Source organism: Artibeus jamaicensis, unplaced genomic scaffold (genome assembly GCF_021234435.1).
Source record: "Artibeus jamaicensis isolate MK-2021 breed Jamaican fruit bat unplaced genomic scaffold, CSHL_Jam_final contig_3174, whole genome shotgun sequence".
Taxonomy (NCBI): Eukaryota; Metazoa; Chordata; class Mammalia; order Chiroptera; family Phyllostomidae; genus Artibeus; species Artibeus jamaicensis.
This window is the reverse complement of record NW_026521738.1, coordinates 5,235,931-5,261,885: the sequence shown is the minus strand read 5'-3', so window position 1 is coordinate 5,261,885 and position 25,955 is coordinate 5,235,931. Positions and strand designations below refer to the sequence as shown.

The 25,955-nt window shown below is 37.0% G+C and overlaps 1 protein-coding gene across 3 annotated transcripts in view; it reads left to right on the top strand.

Moving 5' to 3' along the window:
- The window catches only part of APLF (aprataxin and PNKP like factor), a 97,643-nt gene extending 71,958 nt beyond the window's left edge, over positions 1-25,685 (top strand). For 2 of the 3 annotated variants that reach the window (XM_037126334.2, XM_053663301.1), the window contains 2 exons: positions 17,063-17,109; positions 24,025-25,685. In XM_037126334.2, the coding sequence (XP_036982229.2) occupies positions 17,063-17,109; positions 24,025-24,206 (229 nt within the window). In that variant the 3' untranslated portion in view covers positions 24,207-25,685. The remainder of the gene's footprint in view (positions 1-17,062; positions 17,110-24,024) is intronic. The other variant, XM_053663302.1, reaches the window with a different exon arrangement.
- Positions 25,686-25,955: the final 270 nt, after the last annotated feature.

The following is a 25,955-nucleotide window of genomic DNA, read 5'->3' as shown; positions in this document are numbered from 1 at the left end:
ATTCACCACATATCAGAATAAGTAGAAAATTATACAATCACTTCAATAGATAATTTTAAAAACTAACAAAATTCATTCTTTAATGATAAAAACTTATTTCAAAGTAGGGATAGAAGGAAACATCTTTAACATTATAAAGAATAGCTACAGAAAGATTATAGCAAACACTCTATTAATACTTAGAAGTGAGATGTTAAAAAATTTCTTTCTGATACCAGAAATGAGAAAAAGATTTCTTCTCTTCATTCTGTTAGTGTTTCTCAGTGAACTAATTCTGTCCTGCATGGGAAAGCCACAGGAAGCAGAGCTCACTCAGAGCCGCTCCTTTTCCCACATGTTGACTCACCTCAGCTTCTGCCTGCTTTTGACAGCTGTCCATCGCCTGAAGATTACTGTCTTTGATAGATTTACTCTGTCATTGCCAGAAGTAGAACTCTGTGTGATATAATGTAGCTAACTGCTGCAGGTTTTGTTAAGTGTTTGTTGACATTTTTTATTCTTTCATATTCAACCTTTGTCCTTCTATTTAAAGCATGTCACTTACAAATAGCATATTTGTTCCTTGGTCTTATTTTTTAATCCAGTCTGATAGTCTCTGCCTTTTAGGTGTAATGCTTAGCCCAGTTACATTTAATACAATTACTGATATATTTGAGTTTAATGTTGTCTTTTCTGCTGTTTGTTTTCTATTTGTCCCACACATTTTTTGTTCCTTTATTCTTTTTCTGGTTTGTTTTGCGTTAGTCAAGTGTTTTTTGTTCCATTTTTTCTTCTACAATTAGTTGTATATATTTTCATTAGTTACATTAGATTTTACTCAGCAGCACTGACTTAACACAATGTACTTTTACCATTTCCCAGATCGTACAATAATCTTACATTCATTTAACTCCATTTCTTCTTCCTCTTCTGCCTTTTCTTTTTACAATTGTCATCACGTTGCACCCATGCACATTAACTTATAAGGCATAGTTAATAATTTCCTAAATGTTAGCATCATCTTTCTTTTATACTTACTGGCATATTTATTACTTTAGGTGCCCTTCATTTTTTTCCTGAAGTTTTATCCTTTCATCTGGTATCATTTTCTTTGAGTCTTAACTTCTTTTTGTATTTTATGTAGCACAGATCTGCTGGAAAAGAATTCTTTCAGCTTCTGTGTATCTGGAAATGGCTTTATTTAGATTTTTTTGAGGGATGTATTTACTAGTGTAGAATTTTAGATTGATAAGTTTTGTTTCCTTTCATCTCTTAAAGGTGTCATTCTGCTGACTCTTGCATTTGTAGTCTATGTTGAAAGTATATATTGTTGCTCTTTTGTACTTAATGTGCCTTTTCTCTGGTCACTTCTAAAGTTTTTGTTATTGCTTTTTGTTTCAGCAAGGTACATATGTCTAGGTATTTTTTTCTTTGTATTCATCCTGTTTTGGGTTCAGTGAGCTTTTTTTCAGGTCACTGTTTTGTTAGTTTGGGGAGATTTCTTGGCTCTTCTCTCATTAGATATTGCTTCTGCTGCGTTCTAGCTCCTCTCTCTTCCTTCTACTCCAATTAAACATATATTACATTTTTTAAAAATATATTTTATTGATTAAGCCATTACAGTTGTTCTATTCCCCCCTTCATTCCCCTCCACCCTGCACACCCCCTACCCCACTATTCCCTCCCCTTTAGTTTATGACCACGTGTCTCAGGTTCTTTAGATTCTCTATTTCCCATACTATTCTTGCCCTCCCCCCTATTTTCTACCTACCGTCTATGCTATTTATTCTCTGTACCTTATCCCCCCTTCTCCTCCCACTCCCCTGTTGCTAACCCTCCATGTGATCTTCATTTCTATGGTTCTGCTCCTGATCTAGCTGTCCTCTTAGTCTGCTTTTGTTTTAGGTATGGTTGTTAATAACTGTGAGTTTGCTGTCCTTTCACTATTCATATTTTTTATCTTCTTTTTCTTAGATAAGTCCCTTTAACATTTCATATAATAAGGGCTTGGTGATGATGAACTCCCTGAACTTGACCTTATCTGAGAAGCACTTTATCTGTCCTTCCATTCTAAATGAAAGCTTTGCTGGATAGAGCAATCTTGGTTGTAGGTCTTTGGATTTCATGACTTGGAATACTTCTTTCCAGCCACTTCTTGCCTGTAAGGTCTATTTTGAGTAATCAGCTGACAGTCTGATGGGAACTCCTTTGTAGGTAACTGTCTCCTTATTTCTTGCTCCTTCTAGGATTCTCTCCTTCATTTGAATCTTGGCAAATGTAATTATGATGTGCCTTGGTATGGTCTTTATTGGGTCCAACTTCTTTGGGACTCTCTGAGCTTCCTGGATTTCCTGGAAGTCTATTGCCTTTGCCAGATTGGGGAAGTTCTCCTTTATTATTTGTTTAAATAAGTTTTCCACTTGCTCTTTCTCTTCCCCTTCTGGTACCCCTATAATTTGAATGTTGGAGCGTTTAAAGATGTCCTGGAGGTTCCTAAGCCTCTCCTCATTTTTTTGAATTCTTGTTTCTTCATTATTTTCTGTTTGGTCATTTTTTCCTTCCTTCTGGTCCACTCCCTTGATTTGATTCCCAGTTTCCTTTCCATTACTATTGGTTTCCTGTGCATTTCCCTTCATTTCGATTAGTTTAGCCTTTATGTGTTCCTCTAATTTGTGACTAAAATCAACCAGTTCTGTGAGCATCCTGATCACCAGTGTTTTGAACTGTGCATCTGATAGGTTGGCTGTTTCTTGGTTGCTTAGATTTATCGGCTCTGGGGCTTTGAGTTCTTCTTGAGCCTGTTCGTGCCTATTAAGTATGTTTTGGTCTGTTCACACCTGTTAAGTATGAGGAGTGGAGCCTTAGTTTTTCACCAGGTCGCTGTTAAGTATGAGGAGTGGAGCCTTAGTTTTTCACCAGGTCGCAGGACAGCTTCCTCCTGGGCCAACCTTAAGAAGCCAGTCAGTAGCACTGTCCCCTCCCTGAGCCCTCCCCTACACAGAGCCACAAAGCGGGGTGAAACAGGTTGCCACACCCCGGCAATTACCTAAGGCTCTGCCCCAGACAATTTACAGGCCTGCTTTTCTACAAAAAGCCAAGCTACTAAGACAGGGAATCAAAGCAGCTCTACCTAACAGAAAGAAACAAACATGGGGAGGCTGCCAAACTGAAGAGATGAGGAGACAAAGAAATATGGCCCAAATGAAAGAACAGAAAAAAAAAACCCATCAAAAAGAACTAAATGAAACAGAAATAGCCAACCGATCAGATGCAGAGTTCAAAATACTGGTTATAAGGATGCTCAGAGAACTCATTGAGTATGGCAAAAAAATAATAAATGAAGAAATGAAGGTTACACAAAATGAAATAAAGAAAAATATACATGGAATCAACAGTGAAGAGAAGGAGGCTGGGATTCAAATCAACAACTTGGAAAAAAGAAAGAAAGAAGCATTGAACCAGGAGAGAAAGAAGAAACAAGAATTCAAAAAATGAGGAGAGGCTGAGGAACCTCTGTGACAACTTTAAAGGTATCAACATCCGAATCATAGGGGTGCCAGAAGGAGAAGAGGAAGAGTAAAAAATTGAAAGTTTATATGAAAAAATAATGAAAGAAAGCTTCCCTAATCTGGCAAAGGAAACAGACATACAAGTCCAGGAAGCACAGAGAGTCCTAACAAAGTTGGACCCAAAGAGGAACACACTAAGAAACATAATTAAAATGCCAAAGGTTAAAGATAAAGAGAATCTTAAAAGCAGCAAGAGAAAACCAGAGTTACCTACAAAGGAGTTCCCATAAGACTATGAGCTGATTTCTCAAAAGAAACTTGGCAGGCAAGAAGAGGCTGGAAAGAAGTGTTCCAAGTGATGAAAAGCAAGAACCTACAATTGAGATTACTCTCTCCAGCAAAGCTATCATTTAGAATTGAAGGGCAGATAAAATGCTTCTTTTTTTTTAATTTTTAAAAATTTTATTTAGTTATTTTTCAAGTACACTTTTTTGTCTATTTCTCCCATCCCAGCCCATAAAATGCTTCTTAGACAAGGTAAAGCTAAAGGAGTTCATCATCTCCAAGATATTATTATATGAAATCTTAAAGGGACTTATTTATGAAAAAAAGATCAAAACTATGAACATCAAAATGCAACAAATTCACAACTATCAACAACTGAATCTAAAAAAATAAACTATGCAAATGACTAGAACAGAAACAGAATCATGGATACGAAGATCATCTGGAGGGTTATTATTGGGAGTGAGGTGGAGAAGCGTGGGGGACTTCTTCTATGCACAACCTATGGACAGGAACTAAGGGAGTGATTGCTGGTGAGAATGGGCATACCAGGCAGAGAGGGGCAGAGAGGGACAAAGGGGGAAAATTGGAACAACTGTAATAGCATAATCAATAAAATAGATTTTAAAAATGAATGCATATTCAAATAAAGAAGGAAAAACAAAACCACAGAAGGCATTCCTATATGTTTTGTTGAGGCTATATGAATATAATTGATGTGGTTAGTGCTATTTTAAAATAAATTTAAAAAATTATAGTCAAGTCTTATGTAAAACTGTGTAGCAAGTGATCAACATTTAGTCTAAAATACTTTCTTCTAAGACCATAGTCTTACACATGATCGAAGAACTGTAAGCATGGCAAATATTGATAGGTTACTTTCTCTATATGCAGATCCTATAAAAATGCATTAAGATATTGTCAACTTTGATTATACTTAATTACAAATAAAATGACTCATAGACTCTCATGACTAATTCTAGGAATCTCAACTACTAGGCAACTAGCTAGAGTTTCCCTAATGGAACCTATTTATTTTGCCTCAAATAATACAATAGCATGGATTTACACTAAATACACGTTCCTGTTTTTTATTAAGTGGCTTCTAAAAATTAGTATCTTGTAGTTTGATGTGTACACATGCATATATTATCAGTTAAGATAATATTACAATAACTTGGAATACTTTCTAAAAATAACAGAAAAAAATTTTATATCATAGCTATAAACCTGAATCAGAAATAACGAAATATAATGAATTTACTTATATTAAATATGCATGTTTTAAAATGATATATTGCTTGTGGCAAAGCACTGTTCTTTCACACTATAGAGATCATGTTGCTGATTTATTACAATAATGGCACTTATAGTTGATGACTGATATACTTCCTTATCTCATCCCTTTCAGAAGGTATTATAATTTTTTTTAAAGTAGGGCGTTGCCTTCTGAGAAACATGAAGGCACCAATATCTTCATTGTATAATACCTACCTAAAGTATTGTAAATCTAAGGGAACATATGTGAGTTTGATTTTATGTTTTTACACTAAACTGGTTGAAAATGGGTTCCATTCATTTTAGTCTAAATGTATTCTAAGTTTAGTGCTTAATTTAACAACCAAGAACAGGAGTCATAATATATTGCATAAAACCTATTACGCACCAGAGGAAGTGAATGAGTCAGAGGCAGGCACAGTATAAGTAGGTTATACTGGACATTAAGTATCTAATGTTCTAATTCAGACAAGTACCTTAGGATAATCAAATGCATTAAACTGAGCTAGTCTTCTGACAGAATTCAGTGTACAGCACAAAAAGAATAAATTAGTTACATAATTGGGAAGATACTTAAAATGACAATATCAACTGGCTCATTAAAATTATGATTTTTTTCAAGTTGATATTTTGTTAGATTTAAAAATGTCAGAGAAAATAGAATATCTGTAGTCTAGAAAAATTAAATTTAATAATTAAATATCCTTCCTAAATATCAACCTCTATACTATATGGGCTATGGAAAACTTTATTTTTTACTATAGTATGTATTTAATATGTGACCCATTTCTGTTTTTCTGTTTTACTCATAGGATGGAATGACTGAAAATGAAATAAACCCATATGTGTACAGCTGTGTTTTTACATTTGCTGTATTGTGATAAAACTTTGAACATAGATGAGAATACTTGGAAAAACAGTAAAATACCATGTAAATGTAGGCAGCTGACATAGTATAAGACTAAGATCACTTCATGTATTATACAACATTTGAGGTCACCCAGATACCTCAGATAGAGAGACTGACTTGCACAGATTCCAGGGACTGGAAGATAAGACTGGGAAGCAAAAGAAATTAAAAATCAACCTAGTATTTTAATTGAGAGAATAATCATTTTTACTTGAGAATAATTCTTATCCTGCTTTGCAAAAGCAAATTTTTAAATACAATATGCAAACAAAGATGTTTTAGTTTATAAATTTCATCTCTTCCAAATGTGTCAATCATAATGGAAAACAGGCTTACCACAACTATACTGCTGGAACATACAGGGTGGGGCAAAAGTAGGTTTACAGTTGTGAGTATACAAAATAGTGTATTATTATATTACTTATGATGTTATTTTCCGTATGAACAACTGTAAACTCACTTCTGTCCCACCCTGCATATACTTTTTATTTTCCTGGATATAATAATTTCTGGCTGATTTTTATATGTTATTTTATAATCTGTGAGATTTCAGTATTTTCCCTCAGTGGCTATAGGCAAAACGTGCATGAATTTACACCAAAACTTTCTTTTAAGAAAATTAAATTAGAACATGTATCATTCTGACACAGTAGGTGCACGTTCTAGCACTGCTGAAATAAATATCTGGGCCCCAGGTAGAGCTACTTCTGTCTGGGCTGCCACATCAGCAACCAACAAACAACTTCTGTGTCCCTGTACATGCTGTGCGCGCCTAGAAACAGTCCGTCTAGTCAGCCAGTCCCCGAAGGCCAAGCCGGCTCTGGGCTGTATACTTCCTTCCTTGTTCCTTCTCATTCCCAATGAGGTTGACTATGTAAATCCAGCCAACTGGATATCTTCTATTTTCCTCTTTCCTGTTTTTTATTTATCTTTTTTTAAAAAAAGATTGTATTAATTTGTTTTTAGACAGAGGGGAAAGGAGAGAAACATCAATGTGTGGTTGCTTCTCACATGCCCCCTACTGGGGACTTGGCAGGCAACCCAGGAACATGCCCTGACTGGGAACTGAACCAGTGACCCTTTAGTCTGCGGGCTGGTGATCAATCCACTAAGCCACATCAGCCAGGGCTATTTCTCATCTTATGAAGGTCCTCCTGTCTCATTTTGTAGTTCTCTGAATGGGGGCTGTCTGCCTCAGGAAGTATTGTCAAGTTTACATCACCTAAATTGTATTCTTTAATCATTTTTAAATAGCATTAAACAATACATTGCTAAAACAATACATATTTTTATAAATAGCCTTTGCTGGTGTGGCTCAGTGGATTGAGTGCTGGCCTGTGAACCAAGGGTCACTGGTTCGATTCCCAGTCAGGGCACGTGCCTGGGTTGCAGGCCAGGTCCCCAGTAGGGTGCATGTGAGAGGCAACCACACGCTGATGTTCTTCTCCTTCTGTTTCTCCCCCCTTCCCCCTCTAAAAATAAATAAATAAAATCTTGAAAAATATTCTTATAAAGGTTGTTAAAGAGTAAACTGATCATAATATTAGTTTGTAGCAATGACACAAAAAATATAGTAGATTGTGTTTTTTATTGCTGTTATTGTTTTTTTTTACCTAATAATGATAACACAAAAGAAAGGACATACAACTATGTATCTTGCTTCTGCAACTAGGGTTTCTATTAGCTGAAAAATTCACAAGTTCTTGAATGAAAGCACCTTATCCTGAGTTTTTTAAACTGCCAAATGTTTTGCCATTTGTCTAAAAAGATGAACACTGTCATAGTTTAAGGAAGCCGTGACTAACGGTGGTGGAGTCAGGTGGTGCCAGAGAAATGCTGAACTGGAGGAGGAGGAGACTTGGTTTTGACCTCACTAGCTTCGACGTCTCAGGAAACTCATTTAAGCTTTCTTAGCTTCCCTTCCCTTACTCATAAAACAGCAGTCAATGTGAGCGATCATATCTAATGTTCTCCAAGAGTCTCTCTGAACTGTAATCAAACTTAATAGGAAAAAAAAATCTCAGATTTTATCTTTAAGTAGAACCAGGACACTAAGCAATTCAACAGATGAAAAATACACTATATGTAAATATATTTATAGATAGGAAAGTTTCTATTACCACATGTGAAGCACTGGCCTTGCAGTAATTTCTCTTGACTACTCCCACTGACCGCCTTCAAAAAGATTAATGAGATGACGGCGGCAATTTTTGGCAACATTATTCTTAGCAAGGCTTTCTATTTCATTTTTATTCTTCTCAAGAATAGGCATATTTAGATTTTGCTTCTGGGAAAAATGTAGGACATCATAGCAAACCAACACTCTTGTTTCAACAAATAGAAAAAAAGCTGATAAGCTACAAAAATAATTTTTGTGAGAGAATTGTGGGAGCATGAAAATTTTAGATTATCTAAAACTCCAGGGAGGGCCCCAAGCAGTGTGGCTCTGTGGGTTGAGTGCTGACCTGCGAACTGAGAGGTCACCGGTTCTGTTCCTGGTCAGGGCAGACGCCTGGATTGGGGGCCAGGCCCCCAGTTGGGGGCATGTGAAGGGCAGCCGATCGATGTTTCTCTCACACATCAATACTTTTCTACCTCTCCTTCTCCCTCCCTTACCCTCTTTCTCTAAAAATAAATAAATAAAATCTTTAAAAGTATATATTAAAAGAAGGAAAATTCCATGGAGTAAAAAGCCCTTCATAGGTGAGTCAAAACTCTCTGGCTCTTTTCTTCCTTAGTGACTTTCGCCAATTCTTGGTGTGGGATGAGGATAGGATTTGTACCAGGTGGAGGGACACTATTTTTAAAAGAGAGACTTGTAGAGCTTTCCAGGGTTTCATGGGATTGTTGTGACAGCTCAGGAATGAAAGGAACAAGGTCAATCTTTTTGAAGGTGGACCAAGTTTTATTAAAATGTCAACCTAATGACCTCTCTAAGTCGCTGACTAGACCAGAGATGCCTGGCTGCTGTCTGCCAAACACAGGGACACCCTCGCTAATGGAAGCGAATGTCTGTAATCTCTGCAGTTCTTTTCATAAACAAAGTTATTGGAAGCAAAAAATCACTTAGACATGAAGAGGCAGAGAAACATGACCAATCACCAAAATAAAAGAAACCGATCAAGAAATACTGATTAGCAAATACAATTTTTAAAATACCTATGAAAAATACGTTAAAGAATATGTTTTGAAATGAGTGAAAAATAGGGAGTCTGAATGAAATGATGGGTAATCTCACCAAAATTAGAACCTGTAAAAAAAACCATGGATAGTCTAAAATTGAAAAATGCAGTTTCTGAAATTAAAAATTCTTTAGATGAGTTTAACAGCAGGCGAGACACAAGAGAGGATTAGTAAATTGTTTAGACAATTAAACCGCAAATATCCATTTTGAAGCATAGAAGGAAATAAAAGGAGGATACGGTCAAAAATGTAATACATGTGGACTTCCGCCAAGGTGGAGGCCTAGGTGGGAACATTGTGCCTCCTTACACAACCAAGTTTAAAGACAACAAAGTTTTAGTAATAAAAACGCAGCCAAACCACAGAAAATTGAACAATATGGGAGTCCGACAACAGCAACCATTCAGCCAGATTGGTAAGGGGGGTGGAGCCAGCAGTGGAATGGAGTCAGGCAGGAAATATCCCCCCAACCCAGGCGAGCAGGTAGCCGTGGGCGGATCCCAGGTGTGGGGTAGCTACAGGTGGACACAGTGAGGGCGCAAGGCGGCAGGCTGACCTCGGTCACACATTCTTGCGCAGATAAACCAGCAAAGGAATGAGCAGTGAGACAGACTGGTTGCAGGCCCCAGTGGTGGGAAGGCGCACAGGGGACCACTATTGCCCCTCTTTGACCCTGCCCCCACATACAGCGTTACAAACCAGCGACCTGGGTGGCCTGGTGAAAGGACTAAGGCTCCAGGAGGAAACTTGTTCCTTTTCCATTCACTTCAGTTTCTCCTTGTGTGCTGCTTGTGCCCTTTCAGCTGTTGCCCTTGTGCTGAATCCCAGGAGGGGTAGGTCCATGTAAGTCCTAAGTTCATGCAGGCCCTTTAGGAGGAATCTCCTGAAAATCCAGCAGTTTCTTCTACCACCCCAAACCCCAGTGGTTTTTACATCCAGAAGTTATGGGGATTTATCTTCCTGGCACTGGAACCCTGGTTAATGTGGTCTGGCCTGGGGCTGGGATCCCTCACTCCCTAGGTAGCCATCCCAATTTTATCCATCACACGTGAATGTGGAACCACCCATGTCACAGCTGCCGCCGCTGCATGTCCACACCACACTGCCTCTCTGCCTGTCTCCATGTCTCTGCCCTTCCTACCTGTCTTAATGAATGTGGCTTCTTTAAATCCTTGGTTGTTGGACTTCCATTAAGCTCAATTTTCTGATGGTTCTGGGTGTTATTTGTTTTTGAGATCTGGCTGTAGTTCTCTCTATGGTTACACAAGGAGGCGAAGTGTGTGTACCTACTCCTCCATCTTCACCAGAATTCCCACTTGAATGTAGCTTCTTTAAATCCTTAGTTGTTGAACTACCATACAGCTTGATTTTCTGACGGTTCTGCATGATATTTGTTTTGCGGTCTAGTTGTAATTTTTCTGGTAGTTGTGCAAGGAGTTGAAGCATGTTTACCTATGCCTCCATCTTGACCAAAAGTCTGAATATACATTTGTTTTAATAATAAATGTATTTTTTGTTATATTATTAATTGCAAATATATAAGAATTTTCAGATTTCTTTTGGCATAGATAGTAAATTGTAATGATTTTCAATTAACAAATTGACTACTTTCTATTATGCTATGCTAGTTTACTCTTTCATTATTTAATATAGACCATATTTGTTAATTCTTGTTTTCCTCTTAAATTTTGAGATTTAGCTATTTGATAATGAGGATTCATGTTTTTGCTTTAGGTTTTAGAATGTATAGAATTTTTTATGCAAGATAAATTATTTGGGAATGAAAACAAAAGTATAGTATGATCACTTATTCATTGAGCAGATATTGAGCACCTGATGTCTTAGCCACTGTTTTAGAAGCCAGTGTAAACCAGTATTTCAGGTTCATTTAAAATTGTGGTATTAAGTTACCTAATATTTGGAAGTAAACAAAAATAAAAATTATTCTGTTCTCATTACTGTTGCCTACTTAATCTTTAGGTAGCCCTTTAAGATGGAGAGATAATGGGTTTTTAAATCAGCAGACTTGAATTCTAGTTATGGTTATGCCAATTCTGTAGCATAACTTTGATCTTCCTGAACTTCGGTTCCTCATGAAAACATGGAAAACAGAGGTTGGATCGTTTGTGCTCAAGGGTCTGTACTCGATAGTGGAGAAATTTAGGTCAGATGGCAACTTACTCATATTCATAAAGTCGGATCAGTTATGTTCCTGGCTACCCCTCCTTAGCTTTCTTTGCTGTCATCTCTTCCTTTTCCCTACCTGTAAGTATTTCAGAGTTAGAGGACTCAGTTCACTGCTTTTTTTCCCTTCTCTATTCTGTTCTTATTCCTTTAGTGAGCTGATTCAGCTGAATGGCTCTAGACTCATATGTTTGAATGCCCCCACTTGGCTATAAAATGAGTAGTTCACACCCCATCTGAAACAGAACTCTCGATTTCTATCAGAAAAACAACTCATTCTCAAGTGTCTCCACCTTTGTCAACAACTTCACCTTACACAGAGTGCTTAGGCCCCCAGCCAAGAAGCACTGTTGATTCTTCTCTTTTCTCCCCCCGTAACTCATTTAATCCATTGGCAGTTCTTGCCATTTCAACCTTTAAAACCCTGACCACTTCTTACACCCTCTGTCTCTACCATCTTAGTCATACCTCCATCATCTCCTTCCTGGAGTATAATTCAGTTTCTTCTATTGTGCTTCTGTAGTTTGTTTTTCACAGAGCAACCAGAGTAATTCTCTCAAAATAAGTTGTATAATGTTTTCTTATTCAAAACCTTCCTATAGCTTTCCTCAATACCCCACCATGTCTCACAAGTTCTTCTCTGCTTTGATGCCCTGATGTCTTCCTTCTCATTCATTCCCCTTGAGCTATACGAATCTTCTGTGTTTTTCCAACTGTCCAAGCTTGTTTCTACCTCAGCCTAAGCAAATTTAAAGACTTTTATTTCCTTTTCCTGAAGTGTTCTTTCTTCAGATATGTATTGTTATTCACATGCCTATATCATTAAAATCAGAAATACTTTGGAAAATGTATATTTTTAAATCTAACAGCTCACAAAAACCTCGTATTATTATGGGTATGTAGCTCTATGTTTCCAGCCCAAAGATTACTGTTAATAATTAACAGCAATGCAGAAAAACCACAGAAAGGATTTTGAGGCCTGCTGAGTTATAGAAAATGCCATTTGTGAAAAACATTGATATAAATCTTTTATGAATGAACTCAGAGTAAGTATTTCCATTCATTATTAGGAAAAAGTCCTGGGTAGAATTTGGCATTGTCCTTGGAAGTTATTTCAAATGCTCATATGCCCCCAAAGGACCATACGGAATTGCCACTTAGCTTTAACCCAGGGTTATATGAAAAAGACATTCTGCCTTGTTATGAAATAACTGATTTTTAAAAATGGAATATGCATAGGCGAATGTTAGAAAATATTCTATAAATTTGTGAAGTATGATTGGGGAAATATTCAACCATAATAATTGTATAAATTATTGAAGGCAAAACTCAGCTATTTAGTATTAACTGGTAATTATTTACTTTTACTGGCACAGTTTTCAGACATTGTTGGCTATCTTAAAGTAAAATTGATTTCTATTTCTATAAAAATAGCTGATGCTTGTAAAATGTTTAATAGCCTACAAGTGTTTATACACAGCACTTCATTTAACCCTTGGAACAACCTTGTGTGAAGTAGGCACTATTATCCCTGCTTTACAGGTCTTGAAAGGGAGCCTTGGTTCATAGGACTTCCCCCGAATCACATATCCTGTAAACGGTATAGTTTGAGTACAGACTTAGGTCTTCTGATCCTGAAACCAGAGCCCCTTCCACAAGATAATGCTTAAGTTGAGCAAGCCAGATGAGAACAGGTGTCAGACACAGTGGCGTCTATCTCTTAAGTGTTTGTGAAGGACTCTGTGTTCCTTGTTGACCTGAGTGATTGATTGACTAGAGCTAAGTGTCTTATGATGCTGAGCAGTCAGCATTTCAGGAGCTGATTGCAGTGGAGTCTGCTTAATAGGACTGTTAGATTTTCACTGTTTCCTGGCGAAGTGATATGAATTGTTGATGGCAGGAAATTCTAAATTATTTTAGTCGTACGTTTGTGTAAAAAGGTTCAGTGGGTACTTGGATTATGATCTTTATAGGTGTGAGGGCAAAGCAATTGCATCACATTGACATTCTTTTCAACCTGATGACAATAGGCACTTGCTGGCCTATTTTCACTAGGACAACTGTCTTTCAAAGAATAGACTTCCAAAAACATCAGGATCTATGGATTGCCGTTTACTAAAAAAAAATAAGTATTAACATTAACTGAAGAAAACTCACTATCAATCTAGAAATTAGTAGAAACTATTTTCTGTTCTCCACCCAATGAGAATTTTAAACTTTAGTTTGATCCTTGCCAGTTCTTTTCAACAATCATTTTCCTAAGAAATAATAGGCAGCAAAAGCAAGTGCCTTTTTTCCTATTAAATAGAAAGATGTAAAATATTTCATCATTTTGGAAACCAATGTAAAAGCTTAATTTAAAAAACTTTTTTGAAGGAAAATGGTGATTATATTACAGTGGATAAATTTATGAAAAAATAGTTGAATACCATCTTCTGAAAGATACTTGTGTACTTACTATAGAAGATATAAGGGAAAAAGTATAAGAAAGACCCCATTCCCTCCAGCAGCTCATTTGACAGATGATAGAGATAACACACACACACACACACACACACACTTGTGTTGAAAATTAGATGACAGTATAAGAAATTACGTGGTAGGCACCAAGTGGTAGATGAAGACAGCACATTCTGGAGATTGCCGGCGATTATCAGAATTGCTTTCCTGAGGGGGCTGTGTAGATAAGAGCAACATTCTTGGCAGAAAGGCTATGAGCAAGTGCCTCTCAATGGGAGAGAAGCAGAAACTACTCCTTGAGAGTAGAAATGAAGGAGTGGGTACAAATAAAGGTTGGGGATGGTATTATAAGGGACCTTGAAGGAGGACAGGATGGTATAAGAACTTAACATTCAGAATATTTTTTCTTTCTTTTTCTTTACTCTTCACCTGAGAATATACTTTATTGATTTTTAGGGAAAGGGAAAGAAAGAGACAGACAGACAGACAGACACATTGATGTGAGAGGGAAGCATTAATCCATTGCCTCCCATACACACCTGGACTGGGGATTGAACCTGCAACCTTTTGGTGCATGGGGTGACGCTCCAACTAACTGAGCCACCTGGCCAGAGTCAGAACATTTTTTCACATTTAAATTGCTATGTAAACAAAACATGTCTAAATTTTTTTAAGTGTGTGCTTTTGCATGTGATATATCATCTTTTCCTTTTTGGCTCATTGTCTATTAAAGTCCATTTATTCTGTTATATTTATCATCAACAAAGAATAAAATATATTTGAAAATGCCCCAAATAGCAAATTTCTGAATCTGTCACAGAGGATATTTTTTCTTCATCTTCAGTGAAATAGCTAGCAAAAACTTCACTGATATTAAGCAGTACTTTTGTTTTAAATTGGAAGTTTGGTCATTACATTAAATGTGGAAAAATATCAATTCAGTTAGTTTCTCTCAGGTCTACGTTGCAGTCTTATGCCTGTCTTTTTATGAAAATAGCAAGTTCTCCTAGGGAAGGATGGAAACCATTAGCAGAGCCTCAGAGAAATAACTTTCCCCTCTAATGCAGATGAAAATATGCAGCAAAAATATGGAGCTAAAAATCTTTTCTTCTTCTGAGTACAAAATTTCATAAGACATTTTCCTGCTTGTTCTTTCTGGAATATACAGACTTAAAATGCTTTCCCTATCCATTTATTCTGAAATGGCTTGGCTTTCCCTTTGCAGTATGTGAGGTTAGGCCGTGTCAGTGGGGCCTGTGAGAGTGGAGAATGGGAACCGCCATCTGCAGCTTGAAGGTTGAACGGGTCCCTCCTCCATCACCACCCATTTTCTGTACTGCGTCTGCACTTTGCCTTCTTCAAGTTATTCTCCCTTTCAGCCTCTCAAGCCTGACAACTGATGTCAACAGTCTTTTAACTGCTGTTTGGTACAGAAGCTGTACTGGTCTCTGTTGGCTCCCCTGGTTCCGTTTTGTGCTTGTTTTTAAAGCTTGACATTTAGTTACTTGACGGTTTCTAAAGCAGCTTTTGAAGGAGATTCCCACAGCAACCAGTTAAGGCCCTGGTCTTATTGAACTTTTCAGTAACCCTGCTATGTTAAGGGCAAAGCAGGAAAAGATAGAACTGCTCAGAACCTGAAGCAAACATGTATTAAAAAGGAGAAAAAGCCTTTAAATCTCAAAGGACTATAAACAGATAATAATGAGGATTCTGTGTAGAATGTTAACACCTGAAGAATCTTAGTGCAGGTATATGGGATTTCAGGGTACTCTCTTACCATTTTCCAGTAGGTTTGAATTTGTCTAAAAATAAAAGGTTACCAGTTTTAAAAATAATCTCAAATGACCAGCAACCTTTTCCTAAGTTACCGATGAAGAATACTTTTGCTATTCCTGTCTCTCATGTTCTGTTCCTCCTCCCCCATGTCCAGCATTAATTGCGCTTTAATAGAGACCGAGTTAAACAAGCCACTGACTGCTCCAGTGCGTTCAGTGAGGAAAGATTGTCCCACAAACCGTCCTACAGCTTTGTTCATTGCCGCTCTCCTCATCACAGTCCAGTTTGTTTCTCTCAACTTCAAAGTTTCTTTTCCTTCAAAAAGTGAAAATTGGGTTAATTGCGCCAAGCACACAATCTTCGATAGATTGAGTTATGACCCCGATTAACTGGTGGTTGCACTCTCTTACTGTGTTTAACACTCATTCTTGTACAAGTTACCAATAAAGAAGAGATATTAGCAACAAGAATTGTCACTGACCCCTGACACAGGGCCTGGCGTGTAATAAGTGTCCTGTGACTATTTCTTGACCCAATGATGAATGAATGAGTGGCTAACATTAGGTACTTACCCCCTGCCATGAGTAAGGCCTTACTGTGTGTTCCTCATGCATCCTCACGACAGCTTCATGTGAACTGTACACCTCGGCACGTGTCTCTTGTCAGTACACCCCAGCTCTCCTTTGTCAGGTCCCTCTGAGAGGTGGGTGCCCATCAGGTGGACGCTGACCAGCCAGTTACTGCTTTGGACTTTTGCTGCTTAAGCAGTTGGCACTATCTGGAGAATGTCCTGTGTATACACATACAGTGTGCCCCAACATTTGTTTAACTGATAAAATGATAGAAGGAATTGTAAGTTTATATAATCATAAGTAGATATCAAACAGTAGTTTCTGTTTGACTTTGGGATATGTTACATTAATTTCTCAACACCAACCGACTTTCCTGTTTTTTCATAAAAATTGATTGGTGTTCTTTGGAGGAACATGACTTAAATGCTTTTATCTTTGGATTCGAGGAAAGCCTTAAAAGGATCCTTTTAGATATTATACAACCAACACGCATATTTGATATTTTGTGCTTTATATTTTTATACTATTTACATTGTATTTTTGTGTGTGTAATATATGACATTAACACCTTAGAAATAAAATGTATTTCACTTTAGGAGCGTGATAGATTTTGTCTGTCTCATACTGTCTTCCTGTAGAGTGTAAGTCATGAGGAAAGAATTTTGTTTGCTTTTCCACTCCACCTTTTCGTCGAGAAACATGCCCAGCATCGGCGAATGCCGAAATGAAAAAGCAGATGCTTTGCACAGGACGGTGGTCACAGTCAACAACCGAGAAGGGCAAATGCTTCTCAACCGAAGGCCTATTGGGGTTTAGTTTTCTGTGTGACTTAGTGAATATTCTGGTTAAATTAAAATCATCATTAACTTTTAGTGACTAAAAAGCTAGATCTTATTTTTGGCTTCTTTTCTTTCTTATTTTTTCAGGAAGAATCCTCAGCACAAGGTAGAATACAAACACAGTACACTTCCAGGTGAGTCGTTTTATTTCAGGAAATTGAAAATGAAACCTTCAAATGAATCACCTATTCAACCTAATTATAGTTTCTAGTGGTTAGGATTTTTTTCCAAAATTTCTTCTGTGCTTTTGTTGAATTGCTCATTTTAGTGATTTTTCTTAGATTAAAAATATAATTTTAATATAGCAAATGTTTTCTACAATCATTGTATAACAATATATATTTGTTCTTTTATCTGTTAGGATTATTTTCTTTTATAAGTACCTGAAAACAAAATTTCAAGTTGGTCTAAATGGTAAAGAGAACTTACTAACAACTGTAATTGAAAAGTCCAAAAACAGGGCTGCATTTAGACATAATTTATGCTTTGGCATATTAATATTGTCAGTAATGTCACCAACGACCCAATTTCCTCCCGTCGTGACATTTTTAGAGGGGTCATTACCCCTCTAAAACTCCAACTATACCTAGGAAAAAATTATAAAATTCACTTTTTTACGGGCTTAGATTGCATTCTTTTGAACCATTCGCTATGGCCACTGGTGAGCTTGTACCAGCCCTGGAATGGGGGTAGAGTCACCTCCTTGAAGAGCCACAGGGACCCCGGTGGAAACTGGAGGTTTGGGGGGTGGAGGGGGAGCGGGAACAGTCACTGGCCAAGCAATCTCGCCTGTTCTTCAGTCTGTTTTACTTCTCTTTCTCCTGCTTTTGAACTCTATTATCTTTTCCCTCTAACAATTTCTGGCTTCTTTGCATCTTCGGAGGCCAGTTCAGCACAGGATATCTCTGCCCACAGGGTGAGAGAATAAAATGCATACTATCCAGGCTCTGCCCGCATGCATGTGTATGTGTATAAACACAACCAGCTTGCAGCTAAGTGATAAAATAATTAAATTCACCATTGGAAACTCCACTGGGTATTTTTAACTGAAACACACTTTCGGACTTTAGTAACCCAGACACCAGTGTGCTCATGTTATCTGAGCTTGCGTGTGTGGAGGCTACATGTTACAGGTTAGGCTTTTTGACCGAGGCTGTATTTAATGAGGTAGCAGTTATGGTTGCTCACTTCCTTCCCAGCACCAGTGTAATAATATTGGTTCAAATACAATTTATTGGTGAGGTTTAGCAGCTCCATGAAAAGAACATTCGGCACACCCATGAGTCTTCACAGGCGTGGGAACCGCTCTCCTAAACACTGTCAATGTGAGCCACGCGGCACAGTTAAAAATACCCAACTCTGTTTGAAAAGTCTCTTCGAGGTATCTTCTGTATGAAGAACATATTTTTACAACAATTTTTAAAGAAAATAATTTTATTTCACTGGAAGGACAGTTGTTTTTTAAGTTTAGGTAGTGTTACGTAGCAGTTTAGCCTTATTTTTTTAATGTACTTTCAAGGGTTGTTATGTGTCAGTATAACTAGAACATCTCTTCCTACTCTAAAACCTATAAATTAAGGCATCTGAAATATTTCAAATATAATTTAAGTCTTAAGAGCTCATATTTTTTAATTAGCAATATCTGACACATACTTATTTTCAAAATCCTTAAAGTCTAACATTACCCAAGATCTTAATCTTACCTATGTACCGGTTCATTTACTCACACACACATTATGTGTCTGACAAGTGAGCAGAGTCACAGAGAGACAGGAAAGCAGGTGGAGCTCCACCTGTCTGGGGTGAGATGCTCTAACAGGGGTGTCCAACCCGTGGCCCGTAGTCCTTATGCAGCCTGGGATGGCTACGAATGCAGCTCAATACAGAATTGTAAATTTACTTCAAACATTAGGAGATTTTTTTTTGTTAGTGTTTGTGTATTTAATGTGTGACCCAAAACAATACTTTTCCTCCAGTGTGTCCCAGAGACGCCAAAAGTTTGGACACCTCTGCCAGGTAAAACCTGGGAGCCAAGAGAAGGAGCCCTTGGTGCCGGGGTCATCGGGGTACACCAGAGGTGGGGGTTTTAAGTTAAGTTGGTCTGTAAGGTGGTAGGAATTCTATCCTCTTTGTGTCGCAGCTTGTGGTAGGTGGGTTGAGGGCATCCCAGACAAAGTGAAGAAATAGCATCAAGGTATAAGATGGTAAGTTGTGTCTAGAGTTAGCAAGTGGATTGGTTTAACTGACATGGAGCCTCTGCAGTCACTGTGGATGATGCTAAAAGGATGTGTGGAGGCCAGATTGTGCAGCAAGAGCTCGCCAAGGCTAGAACACGGTTGTGGATGCACCAGCAAACACTGGTGAACTCATATTTTACCAAAGGGAAGCTGGTGATGGCAAACAGTCTGAGTTAGTGGGGGAGAAGCCTACGGATTTATTAGGTCGTTGAATAAAGGGCCAGAACTAGGCCACCATGAGTGTGCAAAGGTGGGTTTGGATAAAAGTGAGATTTTGAAGCAAGAATCAATAAGATTTGCCAACTGAGGGAATAGGGATGACTCAGGATTATAGTACAAATTGTCAGGAGACTGAGGATGATGTTTACGTGTAAATCAAGATCAGAAGGAACAACTGCGTAGGTTTTTTAAAATTTAAACATTGGAGTGGGGTATCATAACCACATAATGAGACAACATAATTTAATACAATACCATATACCAAGGACTATAGTGTTTCATGGTAGAATAACTACTTTAAACTTTTATTTAATTTCTAATTTGTATCACTCCTAAAATATTTCAGTCCATAAGGTTCTTCCACATAGGTCACAATTTATGCAGTGTGTTCTGTTTCTGTAGGTGGGACTGCGCTCATCCTTTAAGCTTCTTAAAGGATGAAGTAATCAGTGCCAGGAAATTTTTATTTTATATATATATATATATATATATATATATATATATATATATATATATATATATATGCTATCTTACCCATTAATGGCATTTAAAATAAATTATCTCCAGCATTTTATCACCTGATTATTGTAGACATTCTTTCTGGCTCTTATCATGTAATATGCATTATTATTCTACGTGATCAGTAGCATTCATGGTTGAAAATTTGGAATGTTATACTAATCATAATTTTAAAACTTCTCTATTTCTGCAATTGTATGTACACATGTACTTATATATATTTTTTCTTCACCAGTAAAACCCAAAAGATCTAAAAAGAAGGTTCTTAATAAAGGTTAGCGGAACTTAAAATATAATTGTATAAACTGCTATTTAGTGTGGAGAAAACTAAGGCTTTAGAATATGAAATAGTCTAGACAAATAGTATTTTTTAAAAAGAAATAAACTTCATATATAACACAGTAGATCAGAATTACACAAACTGTTTTTTCAAAGCTAAGATATGAGCATCCAGCTAGCAGCTTGGTACATTAGAAAGATGAGTCTTTACCTGTTAAATGAAGCATTTAAAAAGCTGCTTATTCTTGAAGTATGTAGTAAATATGTATCTTTAGAGATATGGTCCTAAATATTTTTTATGTAATGAAAATTAATAGCCTAGTTCGGTGATTTTAACCCTTTTGTCCTCATTGCACACAAACTAATTACTAAAATTCTGTGGCATACCAAAAATATACATATTCTTTGCTGATCTGACAAAAGTAGATACAATTTTGATTTATTCACATTGGATGGCTGTTGTTATGTTGGCTGTTGTCATTTTTTTAATTTGACAATCTAAAGTAAAAGAGGCCAGTGCCCCTAACTAGTCAGTCATTGCATGTTTTAAAATTTTTTGTGGCACACCAGTTGAAAATTGCTGCTCTAGTTAGTCTTAAGATTTACTGGGGGGAAAAAAAGGAAAATAAAACCTGAGGAATTATCAATGTTAAGCAATAAATCTGCCATGAGGCAGCTGTCAACTTGCATACCACATATAAAAAAGTGCATGCATCACACAAGGCCATATTAATTAGAAAAATACCATTTGCTTCTCTAAAAAATTGTTTATATCTATCAAATCATCATTTACACTTGATGTTTACATTTGCACATTCATGTTTTTTTAAAGTCCAATAGATTTCCACAGAACTAGTGCGATGCCATTAAAATAGCCTATATATAACACCTTCTGATATCACAATTAGCTTATTTGAAATACACTGTAGAGTGTGCCTGAGCAATCAGAAGTGAGCTTGTTTTTCCTAAATCAAGGTGACTTGTTCTCCTTGAGTTTATTTTCTTTCTCTTAAATCATGCTATTTAAGTGAAAAGCAAGGACCCACAACCTAGATTACTCTATCCAGCAAAGCTAATTGAAGGGCAGATAAAGTGCTTCCTAGACAAGGTAAAGCTAAAAGACTTCATCATCACCAAGCCCTTATTATATGAGATATTAAAGGGTCTTATTTAAGAAAAAGAAGATCAAAACTGTGAATATTTAAATGACAATAAACTCACAACTCTAAACAGCTGAACCTAAAAAACAAAAACAAACTAAGCAGACAACTAGAATAGGAATAAACCCATAAATATGGAGATCATTTGGAGGGTTAACAGCTGGGATGGGGAACGGGGAAGAAGGGAGAAATGGTGCAGGGATCAAGAAGTATAAATGGTAGGTAAAATAGGGGGATGTTAAGAACAGTATAGGAAATGGCAAAGCCATTGGGCATGAACATGGGCATGAACAAAGGCAGGGATTGTTGGAGGGAATGGGAGTGCCAGGCTGAGGATGTCAAAGGGAGAAAAATTGGGACAACTGTAATAGCATAATCAATAAAACATACTTTAAAAAAGTCAAAAGAGATACATAAAAAAAACACTTTGTTGGGTGAGGGGGATAGACAACCACATAAGAACAATAACCAGCATCAAGAAAATCACAAACGTTCTAGGTGAAGGACAGGAAGCCTCGTGATCATCTGAGGGAAGAGCCTGCCAGGCAGCGGGAATGCGACTTCAAAAGCCCTGGAGGCGATCATGCTTGAACGCTTCAAGGAGCAGCACAGAGAGGGTAGAAATGAAGGAACAGAACAAGGGTGGCAGATGAGATCAGAAAAGCTATCAGTAGGCCAGTTCTGCAGTGTCTTGGAGGCACAGTTCTACAAGTAAGGACTTTTAGATTTTATTCAGAGTGAGATGGAAAGCTATTGGAAGGGCTTTTTTTTTTTTTTTTTTTGCTTCTTTGTAAAGAACGGACAAGAGTGGAAGCAGGGAAACCAGTTAGGAGGGTATTGGAATAGGCCAGGAAGATCATCGCCGCATTGGGACTAAGGTGTTGGAATGGGTGTGCTGAGAAGTAGTGGATGTATTTTGATGGTAGAGCCAACGGGATCTCTTGACATATTGGATGTTGGGTTTCCAGTGGGGGACATTCAAGGATGACCTAGGGTTTCTTGCCTAAACAACTGGAAAGTTGGATAAGTCACATACTAAGACTGGTAAGAGAATGACTACATTTGGGTGAAGCAACTCAAGAGCTGTGTTCTGGAAATGTCAGGTTTCAGATGGCTGTTAGTCATCCAAGAAGCAATAATGTATAGTTAGTCAGATAAATGTGAGTCTGGAATTCAGGTAATAGTCAGGGCTTAAGATTAAATTTGTGAGCTCTGAGCAGCGTGGCTGTCAGTTGGGTGTTGTTCCGTAAAGCGAAGGGTTGCCGGTTCAATTCCCAGTCAGTGCACATGCCTGCACTGCAAGTTCAGTCTCTGGTCAGGGTGCACTGATCAATGTTTCTCTCCCTCTGTTTCTCCTGTTCCCTCTCTCTAAATATAAATAAATAAAGTCTCTTTTAAAATATTAAATTTGTAAATTTAGGATATAAGCCTGGATGGACTCATCTAGCCCAAAATTGGAGTCCTCCAAAATTAGGGTTTGGGAAGATAAGGAAGATCCCAGCAAAGGAGACCGAGAAGAAACACCCAATAAAATGGAAGGACAACCTGAAGTTCTTTCAGCCTAATATATATTTGTCTTGTAAATATGCTAAGAAGTTAAATGAAAGAAAACTTGATTGAGCTGTCATTAGTTATACATACAGACACAGTCATCACAGGAATGGCCCTTTGCCACTGAAAAGATTTCCAGATAAAATCGCCCTACTTGTTTTTTAAATGCTCTTCATCACCCCAATGTCTTTCACTGCCTTATTCTCAACCAGCTCTGTTGCTCACTGTGGAAAGAATATAAAACAGAGAGGAGTGAGGGAAGAAATTTATTTGGAGACAGAAGAATTCTAGTATTGTAATAATAATTAGAAATCTGTAAATTCTAATAGCTGTCTCCATAATAATCTCACTTTTAGGGTGAACTGTAGAATATCATAGATTTATAAACTAAACTTCCAAAGTATATAAACTTATGTCTTCTCATTTGATCACAGTCCTTGTGTGTCAATCAGATTGTGCTAGGTTTGCATGATAATCCCCAAATGTCAGTGTCTTACACAAAAATGTGATGTATTTCTTCTTCATGTCCCATCTGCGTGTTGGCTGTGGCCTTGGTCCAGCTCAGAGTTCAGGTTGAAGGACCAGCCGCTGTCTGGGACACACTGTTCCACAATAGAGAGGAAATAACAATAGCAGAACCCCAGAAATTCTCTGAAAGCTTCTCCTTGGAAGGGCACACACCACTTCCACTCACTTTTTTTTGGCCAAGTCTGGTGTCATTGGGGGTGGAGAACTATAATCATATCACCGGGAGGGGCAGTGAATAACTGGGACAGAAATACATTCTACCATTCCAGAACGCAGGGTAGCCTAGATATGATTACGATATCATGAAGAAACCATTACTATGAACCTCATGAGACATTTTAGTCTCAGGAGCCTACGTTCCCCTCATGGTAGGGGAAGCTAGAAATAATAAATAACATATGGTCTTTTTAGTCCCCTTTCTAGAAGTTTGTAGTGACTTGCTATGTGTTAAGTAAAATTATTTTTCTTGATGGAGAAGGATATTTTACAGTTGGCCATCTCTAATCCCAGGTTGAGTGGCAGTTCATGTTTTGGGTACCAAACTTCTGTTTTCCAGGCAGAAGCATTGCAGAGGAAGATGATGAGCACAGCCTGAACGACAGCTTCATAGATGATGAGGAAGAAGAATATGAGCCAACAGATGAAGACTCTGACTGGGAGCCTGGAAAGGATGAAGAAAAGGAAGATGTGGAAGAGCTTTTGAAAGAAGCAAAAACATTTATGAAAAGAAAAAAGTAACTGTTTTCTGCAATAATACATGGCTCATGTTTACTCTTTCTTTACGGAAAAACATTTAAGAACTAAGGAGGCACTTCAGCAATAATTGTTTTCCTTTCGATAGTTAAGACCTTTCTATTGGCCCATTGCAAATGAAACACTGAAATGTCAGCCCTCGGTGTAGTGCGTGGAATGTGTGTTGCCACCTGGCTTTTTCTATCCTATTTAAAGCATCTAGAAATGGAAAGTAGTCAGAGTTAAAGAGAAGTCATTGGTATTTTTCACGTACTTTGTCTGTTGGTTATAAAAAGCCATAGGTCGCACAAAACTTTGGTCTTTTCTTTTTCTGCTTTCCAAAAATTCTGTCTTTATTGAAAACTATGCAAGTATAAGCAGGCAGATTACCTCATGGGTGGAAAAGCAGGCCTCTTTTCAGTGCTATTGCAGTAATTCTTCAAGCAGAACCAGGCCTTAAAAGATGACAGCCATCATATAATAGCTCTTATTTTTCTAGTATCCTAGATACAAGCTTTGCATTTCATTTAATACTTTTACTCTTTGAAACCTGGGGAAATCGGTACCAAATGGGTACCAAAAATAGATTCAATAAGACTATAGAAGAGAAATGTTTCCCACAGAGGGAATGATATTCTGTGCCCCACAAAACAAATCTGACCAGTGTGGAATTTTAAACTATTTTGAACAGATTAAAAGCATCCTTCTAAACAGAAGAAAAAGGTTGAAATTGTAAACTGTATAGACATAAGGAACAGTGAGAGTATTATGTTACAAACCAAGTAAGACGTACTTGAAGGAGGATAATACTATATAGTCTTAAATGTATTGTATAGATTAGGAAAAAGACTACAGATAAATGAACTAAGTATTTAACTCAAGAAGCTAGACAAAAACATCAAAACGCACCCAAGAGAAACAGGAAAGAACAAAATTTTGAAATAAAATATTTTTAAAAGCAGTAGACCTGATCAAGACAAAAATAGATTATTTTACATCATTGACAGAATAAATACTTTTTAAAAAGACATATTAGAAATGAAAAAGATTAGAACTATAAATCCAGTGTAAGGGGATATGTACAACTTCATGTCAATGATTTTGTAAATCTAGATAAATGTATGACTTCCCATAAAAATATAATTTACCAAAATGTACTTTAAAATATGTTTTTAAAGTCTGCATAGATCAATAACTATAGAGGAAATGGAATGTATTCAAAATCTGCTCTCACTAGGTACTAGACGCTGAGTATTACACGTGATACATTAAAAATTTAAAAGTTGTGAGAGACTTGCATAAATGGAGATGCGCAGTGTATTTCTAGGTAGAACAATGCAGTGCTGAAGTACATGTTAACTGGCTTGACTGCAGTGATCACTTCACAATGTGTACATATCAAATTTTCACATTATGTACCCTAAATATGTATAATTTTATTTATAAATTACGATATAGTAAAAAAAGAAAGATAAATTCTCCTTAGATTAATCTATAAATTCAGTGCAATCTCAATTAAAATCTCAGATAGATTCATTATAGTTTTACAATCTAAAGTTTTTACAAGTTTTCAATTCTAAAATGAACTTTAAAGAAAAAAATGTACTAGACAAATAAATAACTTTTGAACAAAAACAATGGGGACACTTTACTACTCATCAAAATGTGTATATCAAAAAAACAAAGCTTCACATACTCTTTTAAAAACATTATGGCAACAATGCAGGAAAAGACAAATAAACAAATAAAACAAAA